This window comes from Etheostoma spectabile, chromosome 10 (assembly GCF_008692095.1).
Source record: "Etheostoma spectabile isolate EspeVRDwgs_2016 chromosome 10, UIUC_Espe_1.0, whole genome shotgun sequence".
Taxonomy (NCBI): domain Eukaryota; kingdom Metazoa; phylum Chordata; class Actinopteri; order Perciformes; family Percidae; genus Etheostoma; species Etheostoma spectabile.
This window is the reverse complement of record NC_045742.1, coordinates 1,603,914-1,615,771: the sequence shown is the minus strand read 5'-3', so window position 1 is coordinate 1,615,771 and position 11,858 is coordinate 1,603,914. Positions and strand designations below refer to the sequence as shown.

The 11,858-nt window shown below is 41.9% G+C and overlaps 1 protein-coding gene and 1 long non-coding RNA gene across 2 annotated transcripts in view; both read right to left on the bottom strand.

Moving 5' to 3' along the window:
- LOC116696805 (uncharacterized) overlaps positions 1 to 11,858 on the bottom strand; it is a 451,372-nt gene that overhangs the window by 219,415 nt on the left and 220,099 nt on the right. The gene's annotated exons all lie outside the window — the stretch shown is intronic.
- tenm1 (teneurin transmembrane protein 1) overlaps positions 1 to 11,858 on the bottom strand; it is a 178,337-nt gene that overhangs the window by 64,698 nt on the left and 101,781 nt on the right. Inside the window, exons 9-15 of the mRNA XM_032527961.1 lie at positions 10,243 to 10,344; positions 8,731 to 8,925; positions 6,161 to 6,361; positions 4,177 to 4,362; positions 3,989 to 4,018; positions 3,739 to 3,885; positions 212 to 446 (exon numbers count right to left, since the gene is read on the bottom strand). Of these exons, the coding sequence (XP_032383852.1) occupies positions 212 to 446; positions 3,739 to 3,885; positions 3,989 to 4,018; positions 4,177 to 4,362; positions 6,161 to 6,361; positions 8,731 to 8,925; positions 10,243 to 10,344 (1,096 nt within the window). The remainder of the gene's footprint in view (positions 1 to 211; positions 447 to 3,738; positions 3,886 to 3,988; positions 4,019 to 4,176; positions 4,363 to 6,160; positions 6,362 to 8,730; positions 8,926 to 10,242; positions 10,345 to 11,858) is intronic.

The window sequence follows — 11,858 nt, the reverse complement described above, 5'->3', positions numbered from 1 at the left end:
ACACACACACAAACACACCAATTAAAAAATAATGGCCAATGGACGATTCAATGCATTAAATCAGATGTATATTACTTAATTATCTACTACTCATGTCTTTCTGTATACTATATGGGATGGAAACTCAAGGACACCAACAAAACAAACACATGAAAGGTATTGGCATGCACACACAGATCCAGGCAAACAGAGAGAGTATACAAGCACATACCTGGTATCAAAGGGCACGTCTCCAGGGAGAGTGTGTGTGGCCGCTTTGCCAAGGAGGAAGCGTATGCGTCGGTAGAAGCTGTGAGTGTGTGTGTGGGTGGGCGAGGGGGGTGCAGTTGGGGGCAGGGGGCTCTGCTGCAACAGGGCCAAGGGGTCGGCCGAGCCGTGACACAGAGGGTCAGAGCCGCAGCTCAGCTGCTCGCAACAGTCGGGGTCCACGCAGTCCATGAGGCCATCTGAAATGGACAGGACGTTTAAAACGAATAAAATAAAACACTTTAAATAAAACGCACACACCAACCCACAGTATGTTACAGTATGTGAGGTTGCTGTTTAGGTGGTTACTTGAATGTACACAGTTAATATAGGCGAGACATTAATATCTTTATTGTGCATAGTTAAGCCTTCAATAGATTTAAGTGATAAAATTGCTGAGCACACATTTCTAGTCTTAAAGGCCGAGGTACTGCAGTGGAAGGACATGAGGAAGACACCATAAAACCTAAGACCTGCCAAGAAAGATTTTTTACACCAAGAAACTCTACTGGAGTAATCCAATCTACAACAATGAACTGCACATGTATCATCATTATCACGGGTTTCAATCAAAGGAGATTCATTTAGGGCCATCACTGTACAATTATAGCCGTCTATTGTTATAAATCAGACCTGAATCACCAGTATTATTTGAATGTGATCCATAAAAGTCTGGCGTAAACAATGAGCCGCAGATACAATCCACGGCGGTGGGTAATAGGAGCCAGGCTGGCATTTGTGTTTCCTATTTCAAGCCTGTTACTGAAAAGGCAGGAAGCAGTGCTGACATTTAAATGCATCTGACCACAGAGCAGAGAGCGAAAGGCCAACAATATTCTATTATAACCTTCTCCTACAAAGGTAGCACAGTACAATGGTTGATTTCCATAAGATTCAATACTTCAAGTTGAAAGCACACTATTAATTGAAAATCTAGTATCACTGTCATTAAAAAGGACACATTTGTAGCTTACTGTGCAGGCATGGCTGTTTACCATTACACACAAAGAAGAAGCACAGTAAAAATGTAGATTTGGAACATGTAACACATATAAATATGTATGATTTCACAGCATAGTGTGAAAAGAAATGCGAAGGAAGAACAATACATGTGCTCCTCTCTCCCGTCCAGGCAGAATAATGAAAACTCTTTCTTCAGAGTTCCTCTTTATTCTCTGATTACATGTGATAGCACTTTTCTATCTCTGTCTATCTTCAGAGACAAAAAGATTGCTGCGAGAGAAGGCTATGAGAGCCCACGGTATATCTGCCAATTAAAGGAGATAGTTGAATTGTATGGTAGAAGATTATTGTATCTCAAAGGTGTGCAGAGAGGTGTGAGGATAGAAAGATAAGAAAAGTGTAAGTGGTCACCATAAGGCTTCGTTAGGAAGCCTTTCTTCACAACGGTTACAATACAGAAACTTCATCATATGGCATTATAATACCATATAATGCCTTACAGTATATATATTGCTTTTTGCATATGGTGCAATTTACTGTAGTGTCGAGAGAAATCTTTCCCTTCCTCTAGCCACTCACCACCTCAACGTCTTCGTTACTCATACAGAAAGAAAGTAAATGTCAATGAAAGCCAACACATTAAAGGGTAGTGTGGGGGGTAGTATTTAGGCTGAGGTATCCTGACTTTTACTCTAAATATGGATCAAGTTACATAAACACAGGATCCTACACTTCTCAAAATGCACCTTTCTGTCAGACCCTCCCTGCCTGCTAATGTCCAATTAAAGGCAGTACAGCCAGTTAGCTTAGCTGAGCATAAATACTTGAATAAGGGAAGGATGGCTTCACTGGCTTTGTTTAAAAAGTAATACAATCCTCCAACAAGGACCTCTAAAGCTCAGTGATTAAAAACGTATTTATTTAATCCATAATAAAATCAGTTATATGACTTCCTGGAATCTCACAGGGATGACAAGACTCCAGGAACTTAATGCTCCTTATACCGAACAGGCAGATCGATCGATCGTATGGATCTTTTAATCTAACTCTCAGCAAGAAAGTACATTTCCTTCATTCCAATAATTCCTTTAAACTCTAAATCCTCAGTTCACTTTATTTTAAATGTGTTGTCTCCAAGCTGAGATAACCACATCATTAGGGTTATAAGGTCTTCTTGCCAAGAAGACCTCATGCAACTGTTTTTACAGGGTGACTAGTAATGTGCATGACCAGTAGACTAACATTTATGTGTAAAGCCAGTGAACTGACCATTTGAAATGAGGACAAATGAGAAAAGGTTCAGTTTATTTAAGCTGTGACTAAATTAGGGGTTAAAACACTCATAAATAAATGTATTACGTGCACAGTGTGACAGTCCTTTATGTCTTTAACACCACAGATGAAAACATCCTTTAATAACAGCAGATCATTTATAACAATGACATAATCCATTAATACGATACAAACACCATCAGTGCCTACACTGTTGGCAGGCCGCGGTTCAGCTATGATTTGTTTTCTTTATACAGACCCTATTTTATAGTCCACAGGACATTGTGTTGTTGTATAGCTCTGTCAGGTTATAATCCAGGGTAAGGACCAGTAATTCATGTTTTAAGCAGCCATCTGACTGACTTTCTGAAGTGTTGGCTCAGTCAGTCATGTAGCTTTGGTAAACAATGTGCAGGAAAAAAGGTTACATTGCAGCTATCAGCACTCCGCACCAGCCCCAAAAAAAGGACTATAAAAAAGTATGTAAGTGTTTGAGGTTCCCCACTGCTGTGGGCACCAATTCAAACGAGACTCCTCACAAAAGGCAGAACCATGCAAATAGCAAATATAAAAAGACTAGGCTTTTTCTCCAAACAAATGAGACACTTCCTTGTTTGCAATGATGGATTACAACACTTGCTCAATGGGCATGTCCATAACAGATATGTATTGTTTCAAAATGAATGGGCACATTTGATGCAATGTAATATTGCACTATATTTTCAAAACCTGTTATGTATTGGATAACAGGAACGAAATGGCGAGAAAATGATTGCAATGAGCAGAGCTCTCGTTTCTGCTGAAATATTCTTTTCTTGTCTCTTCACCTGAGGATAGAACAACACAGCAACAAGGGTGAGCAACACACACCTCTCACCTGTCACCAAACACATCATAACCAAAGAAGCAGAAATCTACTCTGCATGGTTTGCTGTATTAAGACTTGGGAAAACTTCTCACGAGTGCCTTTTATCCAAGCGGGTGGTATGCTTATTAGACATTTAGCTGTGATAAGAGGAAGAACAGACATACACACTGCGCACAAACACACACAAATACGTATTTAATATAATAATGACCAGCGGGTCTCTACAGGAGTCTTCACAGGATTAGGACAGCACAGAGGGATGCAGGGAAGGAACAATTAGGAAGACTTCTCAGCAGAAGAAACAGGAGAAGTAATGGAATGGACAATCTGCCACAAAGAAATTAAAGGGGTAAGAAAGAGATGGAAAATGATAGATGTTCGAATGTCACCTCCGTCGTTGTCTGTTCCATCACTGCAGTCAGTTTCCATGACAACGCTGCATCCAGGCCCACTCCATCCAGCCTGGCAGACGCAGCGCCAGCCGCTCTGCTCTAGGGTACAGCGCCCATGCCCGCTGCACAGCCCTGGGCAACCGTCTGAAAAGGTGTGTCACACACACACACACACACACATTTGGCATTTGTCAGCGTGTTGGAGGAGCACAATATGAAATGTTAATCCTAAATAAAGATAAATTACCTTTCACAACGACGTCCAAATCATGAGTAACTGTGAGGGGGTAAAGAGCGAGAATTGAATAAGAGAAAGCCATTGGAAATGGTAATTATTCCAACAAAAGTGCAATTTTTTATTCGCTTAATCATACTGATCAAAATATCACAAGGAATAATTAAAAACGCACACACACACACACACACACAGCTCACCAATGTTACAGTGCTCTCCTTCCCAGCCAGGCTGGCAGATGCAGGTCCCGTCGTGGCACTGGCCGTGTTCTTCACAGCGAGGATGGCACGCTCTCTGGTCGCACGCAGCGCCGATCCAACCCTCCCCGCACTGGCACCGACCCTCTGAGCAAACACCATGGCTGCCACATGGCACCGGGCACAGCTCTGTCAAACAGGTGGGTGGGGATATGCGTGTGAAAAAAGTGTGTGAGGGAAAGAGAGAAGGAAAGGAAGGGGAGCAGATGGAGTAAAAGAGTGTTGATAGAAAAGAAAAGGTTAAAAAAAACACAGGGGACATGAAAAGAAAATCTGAATTGGGGGTGAGCCAGTGGATATACACTAGGTGAGAGAGAAAAACTAGCGATAGAAGAGGACTAAAAAGTCTTCTTTCTTACAAAACATAATCTTCCCACCTCTAATAGCTGAGCTCCCTGAAGGAGAGGAAGAGTGAATAGACTGATAATAACAGCCAAATGATTCTTATTTGCAGCGCATATTTCAACTAAAGGGACTCCAATTCAGCTCTATTATTTTTTTCTGACATTTTATCAGATTTGGTGGGTCTTTTAATACCCTCTTTTTCTCCATCTCTCCATCTTTGTCTCTGTTAGCCTTATATCTTCAGTATCCTTTTCCCTCCCTCTTGCGTATAACATGCCTTTTTAAAAGTCTTCCCTCCTCCTTTTGTCTATTTCTTTTTCTCTGCGCTCATCACCATCTCTCTCTCTCTCCCTCTCTCTGCAGAAGCACAGCCTCATCCATCAGTAAAGAGAGCAAAGTGCTAGAGGCACACAAAGACTACTTATCCAGCTGCAGTAAAAAGTTATTTCAATTTAAATATACATAGCATGGAGAGGGAGAAAAAAAAGTGGATTAAAGTTGGAGAGTTTTTCAGCTCTCTATTGGAATTACATTAGCTTAGCCATGCCTCAACAAGACCAGGATGTAGAACTGTTGATGAAAAACCCGGTAGGTATAGAGAGAGGCCGCTCATATCTCAGATATTCAGCCACGGTCGATCATTATCATGGGCTATATCACTATAATAAGGCATGCATACACCTTAGAGCAGCAGCTAATGCCAATTACGTGCAAATCACTGGTGTGCATGCATGGTAAAGTGGATCCTTCCCAACACCAGCATTAACTTAGTGTGGTGGAAACCGGGGGAAGTCAGTGCTATAATGGCTATTTTCCTCTCTGTCAGTTTATAGTACACTTCAAGGACAAGGACACTTTTCCTCACTGTGTATCGCAGAGTTCTATATAATAGGCAATAGACACAAGCTTTATTTTTCTCTTTACAATGGCTAACTCGCTGCCTGTTCTTCACTATGACTGTACAATTGCTGTCTATTTAGCAGGCAGAGGTTACTCACTACAAAAGACAGTTCAGGTAGGTGTAGACGTAAGAAATCTTTCAAAACCATATGTATGTAGCATACAGGTAAAGGGTTTGCAGTAAACATCAGCAAGCTTTAAATGCCAAGCTGAATGGTCCTCAGTGTAGCAGTCGCTGAAAGGCCTCGCAGCAGAGTGAGAATAGGGAATACTTTTTGTTCCCTCGCCTGCCTTTTTTTCCTCATTTAGCTAAGGAAAATACGTGTGCACGTATCTGGGTGTGCATGAGTACATGTGTGTAACACCATGAATGTGCACTAAAGTGAGTGATATTGCAAGAAGAGGGGGGGGGGGTCTGAAGTGCTGCCGTCAGAGAGTCATGAGGGGAAATCTCATTTACGACCAGCATGAAGAGAGTGCAAAAAGACACATGCAAACACACACAGGCACACCCATGTAACAGAGTGGCTCCAATACATATTTCTTTATCATGTCTATCAAATCCCCAGAAAATAGTTTTTGGCAAAACCATGTGTACTACAAGAACACTGGCAAACTATACATGTGCAGTTTCAAATTCCTGTGTTTTTTCAGAGGGTGAACAATAATCCTCAGGTTTTACCAGTGTAGCAGTCTGGTCCCGTCCAGTTGGGCTGGCATGTGCAGGTGTCTGACTCAGGGAGATAGGTGCCATGTCCTGAACACTGCTCCTGACAGGCTGGCAGCGGGTCATCACAGCTCACTCCTGCCCAGCCTGCCGAGCACACGCACTCCCCGCGCACGCACACGCCGTGCCCGCCACACTGAGGGTCTATGCAGTCTACTGCAGAGAGAGAAGGGGACAAAAGAACAAGCAAGAACGAGTCAGAGGGTGAAGGAGGAAATGTAAGGATGGGGGGCCAACCTCATTATAATCATCAGTTCACCGAGTATGAAAGCAGTGTTCTTTGCATCCCATCCAGGAGTTAACCACCCTAGCTAAAATCCCTGTATCTGTTCCACAACATTACACTTCATAGGACACTTAGAACTGAGGCTTTGATAAGGGGTGAAATGGGTTGCTTTGTGTGTGCGTGTGTGTGTGTGTGCGTGCGTGCGTGCGTGCATGTGTGTGTCAGTGTGTGTAATTACAGCCCTAAGCGCCGAGCCAAAGCTCAGCACAGTTCAGCTTGGCTCCACCGCTCAAGGTCAAACACCTGATGTAGTCTCTGCAGGCCGAGATCCTGGAGGCAACAGCAGGGCGGACTTTGGGACAGCTGAGCCATCAGGTTATCGTCAAGTGTAACATCATAATTGTTTTAGATATCATGGCTTTGTTTGTTTTTGCTAATTTATTGGGTGGTTTTACAATGGACAGCTGCAAAGGGGGAGGATGTGACAACAGCCTACGGCTGGTTCCCTCTACAACTGTAACCGAGGGGCCTCAGCTACATGAATCATTTATACTCTTGTCATTTCAACTGCTTTTATGTTGATGTCTTGTCTACAATAATATAACAGTAACAGTATATACATTATATAACAAGTATACAGCACAGACATACAATGATTTGCTATTTTTTACGTTGCTTAGAAATGCTATCATTTGGTATGAGAGGGGTTATAGAAATGGTAGTAATAATAATAGTATTTTAGATTTTGTTAGTACAGCTTATATGGAGAAAAAATAAACAGTTCGATTTATAGTTTTTTTCCTATAGGTCCTAAGCGTTTCAACACAAACAATATTTGTATATGAATAGATGGAACAGAGTTATACTGAGAAGCCTATGAGAACGTAATAGGACATTCTTTGTCAGAAAACAGTGTTGTATAACGTATCATTATTATAATTTTTTTTCTGGTTTCCAGTTCTTCCCACCAGGTTTCTCAGCAGTCTTGAGTGGTGTAAAGATAAAGTATTATATATATATATATATATATATATATATATATATATATATATATATATATACACACACACACACACACACACACACACACACATACACACATTTACATTCATACTGTACATAGCTCTCCACTACCTGACTCATTTTGCTAAATCTGCACCATGAAAGGTCATGCTGAATCAGCTACCAGCAGTTCCAGGGACGTAGAGGCAACTGGGGATCGACCGATTATCGGCCCTGGATGATTATCGGGCCGTTTGCAGATTTTCTGTATCGGCGTTTATTTTCCTGACATCCGATTAAGTTAGTTAATTAAAAAGTGTGCTACTACTGCTCTGTGTCTGCCCCACTGCTTCCGTTTCACTGACCACTGAGTCTGACTTAACGCCCTTAGTTCTATTTATAATGAATGCTGCATTAATTGGCCACTTGGGGCCAATGGAACAAGCAAAAATCCCACCATTGACACAATATCACTTAAAGTGCTCATAATATGCTTTTTGGCTTTTCCCCTTTCCTTCATTGTGATATATATCTTTTTTTATGCATGCTATAGGTTTACAAACTGAAAAAATATGTATTCAATATTAAATAAATGAATAAATATATAAATAAATGAATACATACATAAATATGCCTTTGAAAATATATCAATTATAAATAAATGAGGCCATAAATACATCAATAATTAAATAAATGTAAATATTCATATAAAAGTGAATCAATTAGTTAAATAAAAAGGTTTTTCTTTCAATTATTTCATGGTACTTTTATTTCTTTAGTCCACATTTATTTATTTCAAGAGACTATTATTTCCTAATGCCACATTTATTTATTTCTCCTCTCTATTTATTTACAGTTCTTGTATGCAAATCAGGGGGCGTGGCTATCTCTCACATTCAGAACAGAGAGTGTCATTTTGAGAGTTTACCCTTATCTGGACTGCTGGTCTAAGAATATATAGTATGCTGTACGGATTGTAAGCCCTTTGGGACAAATTTGTGATTTTGGGCCATATAAATTAAAATGGACTCGACTGATTCCACTTCACAAACATTCCATGGTGCTGACGGGGTCTGCAGAGTCGGGGGATAATTCTTTCTGGGTTTGAAACTACGGAGGACCCCTGTCAAATTGCACATAGTCATTTGATTCATTGTCAATATGAAAATATTAATTACTGCAGCTTTGACTAGAAATAGCAAAATCATTGTTTGAAATGTGTATGAGTAGAGCCATCATTGTTGTGCAGATGTGACATAATGAGGTGCGTTTCTTTTGAGAGAATAAAACTCCTTACCTTGTTCACAGTTAACCCCCTTGTAGGCTGGGGTACATATGCAGATTCCCTGGATGCAGGAGCCATGGTTGGAGCAGGTGGGGTCGATGCACTGACCTTCCTCCACGTTACACTCTGCCCCCTTCCACCCTGCCAGGCACACACACCTTCCTTTCTCATACACGCCGTTGCCGCTGCACAACACGGGGCATGAATCTGCAACAGGACAAACACAGATTATACCCACATACTCAGTAGTGCGTACACACACACACACACACACACACACACACACACACACACTGTGCTGCAGTTATTAGCTGGGAGACCGCAGTAACCTACTGTGAGTGGGGCTACGCTCTCTTATCTCAGCTAGTGTGCGGATTCAGAAAATCCTCAAGCAGCCTGTGTCTCTCTCTCTTGCTCTCTCTCTCAACAAACACACACACACACACACACACACACACACACACCAACACGCTCATACGTGCGTAGACACACACTCCAGCTTATCCCTCACGCTGTTTCAATTTACTCAAGCACCACTACCGAGCTTGGCTACCACAGCAACCCAGGCATAGTAGAAAATCCCCCAACGTCACCTCACTCGCTCTGAACAGGCCGTGAAAACAATCGTGAAAACGGAAGATTAGGAAAGAGAGCATTAGGGGTTTATAGAATGAGGGTGGAAAGCAGAGCTATCTCCATGCAGATATGGAGAGCTGTGTAGCTAATGTAATGACAGCCAGGTAGAATAAAGTCAGTGAGTGTCTGATGACGCACTGACAGTTACACCCCCAACCACCCCTCCCCACCCTTCTCTCCTCTTTGGATGAGGTATGGCATCTCCAAACGTCAAATAGATTAGAAAGAGGATCCTGAACCAATGCCTTTTTTTCTGGGATAATTTGCAGTGAAGGCCCGTGCGTTCATGCGAGCTGGCATGTGTTATGTGTTTGTTTGATCCGTTGTTAAATCTAACACTCTGTACCCCACAGTAATAAATTCACACTTCACTTTTTACAACTCTTGCCAAAACTTGCTGTCTAACTTTTCAAACATTGCATATTATAACGCAGGCAAATGAGCAAGGATAAGAGGAACCAATGAATAAATGATTAGCGTAAATAAATCATAGATTGTTATATTATATCAGCTGTTTCTACACAATGAGACAGATACAACTACACTCATTTTACAAAGGACAGAGGGAGAGAAAGAATGAAAAACAGTGGCAGAGAGAAAGCAAGTTGGGAGAGAAAAGAAACAGGTAGAAAAGCTTTTTTTTTTTTTTTTTTCATTAGGCAAACCACAGCTTACCAAATGTGTATTAACAGCTGAAAATAGTCCCCTGCACTATTTACACCTTTTTGAATAACCTTTTTTTGATAGTGAAACTGTACATTTGTGACAGGTTTATGAAAAGTGACAGTAGAAGCGATTGGGCTTGAGGCTGAGTGTCAGAGACAGGGTAGAGAGATCAGAAAGCATTGAGAGACATTGGTGTTTTCATCCTTTATCTGATATCTTTACCTTTGGCACAGTCAGGACCCAAGAATCCAGCAAAGCAGTGGCAGTGTCCAGCCACACACTCTCCGTTTCCATTACAGTCTGTAGAGCAGCCATCCATTGAGTCTGCACAACCAACACACACACACCACACACACACACACACACACACACACACACACACACACACACACACACACACACACACACACACACACACACACACACACACAAAAGGCAAAGAGAAAAAACAAAAAAATGAAACTTGAAAATATTCTACATGTAACTCCATAAGCTGGCATAGCTCTCTGTTATTGAATAAGAGATCTGATAAGCAATGGATGGCTCCCCAGACTCAGGGGCTATATTAGATTAGTCTGATCCAGCTGCTATCACTCTCTGGGGAATGGCCAAGCACTCACTTACACTCAGTAGCACTAAGCACATTATACTGTATTACAGGTTGGAAAACACACTGCGCGCAAATTTACAAACATCAAGGCTTAATCAACAAACTGTTTACAAGGGCGCAGTGTGGAACGAGATTGAACAACATAAAATCTGACATTGTGAGTGCACGAGATATTGGAGAATGGCTAATACTGTGTCGCTACAGTCACTAAACTCTTGGCATTGCCAATATCAATGCAATGCTTGTTCCTACTAGTGCGTTGTCTCATTTGGAAACGCGCGTTTCATCATATCCTTCTGTAGCCTATATGCATTTCATCATATTCCGCCGTTGGACTTCAATTAGCTGCCTTCCTTTTACCGCTCTCCTTTCCTCCCATTTATATGTCCATCATGTCAGATCTCATTCCGTGTACAGACAGCATGGAAAAGATAGATAAAGAGGGAGAGCACTTTTATGCTTTTAGAGCATTACATAAGATGGAAGATTCAGGTGGAGAAGAGGCTGTCAGACTCTATCCAAGTTAGATAGTAATTAAAATGCGTGTCAAGGATGTCATCCTTTGTTTGACCCTGTGCCATCCCGCTCTGCTCCTCTGAACAGGGATCGACTCCTGAGTCAAACCTCTGCAGTCCCCTGGCTGGCACTGTTCAGGGAGCATGGATGACAAATCCTCCTGTGGCATGGCTTGCTCGCACGCACTCACACACATTTACAAACACATGCACGCAAAGTTATTATGTGACACCCCTGCCTTGAGGAGCGTGTGACACATGCTAATGAGACAGGCCCTGCCAGTAGCCGGCAGCACAGCGTTATCCTCCACAGCAGCGCATCACTACAGAAACCAAAGTCATTTTCACCTCCATCACCCGTCAGCGTCACTCTGATGGAGAGAAGGAGTGGCAATCATCTTTTCTCCTACACAGTCAGGAGGACTCATAAACCTTTTTCTGTAAGTGTCTCTTTCTCTTTGGGAATAAAATCTTTGCATACACAAATTCCAATATTGCATCCGGCACCTGACACATGCAGTGAACAAAAACTCATCTGCAAGGTCACGGAGTTCCTTTTAATCCAGAGGAGATGATTGATCAGTCAGAGAGCGCAAGGCCGTAAGGTGCAGAGTAGTAACAGTGAAATAAGCTCCAAATCTTTCAGGTCAATGTCTCAACAATAAAAATCTCCAGGCAGGTAGGGGTGTGTGTGTGTGTGTGTGTGTGTGTGT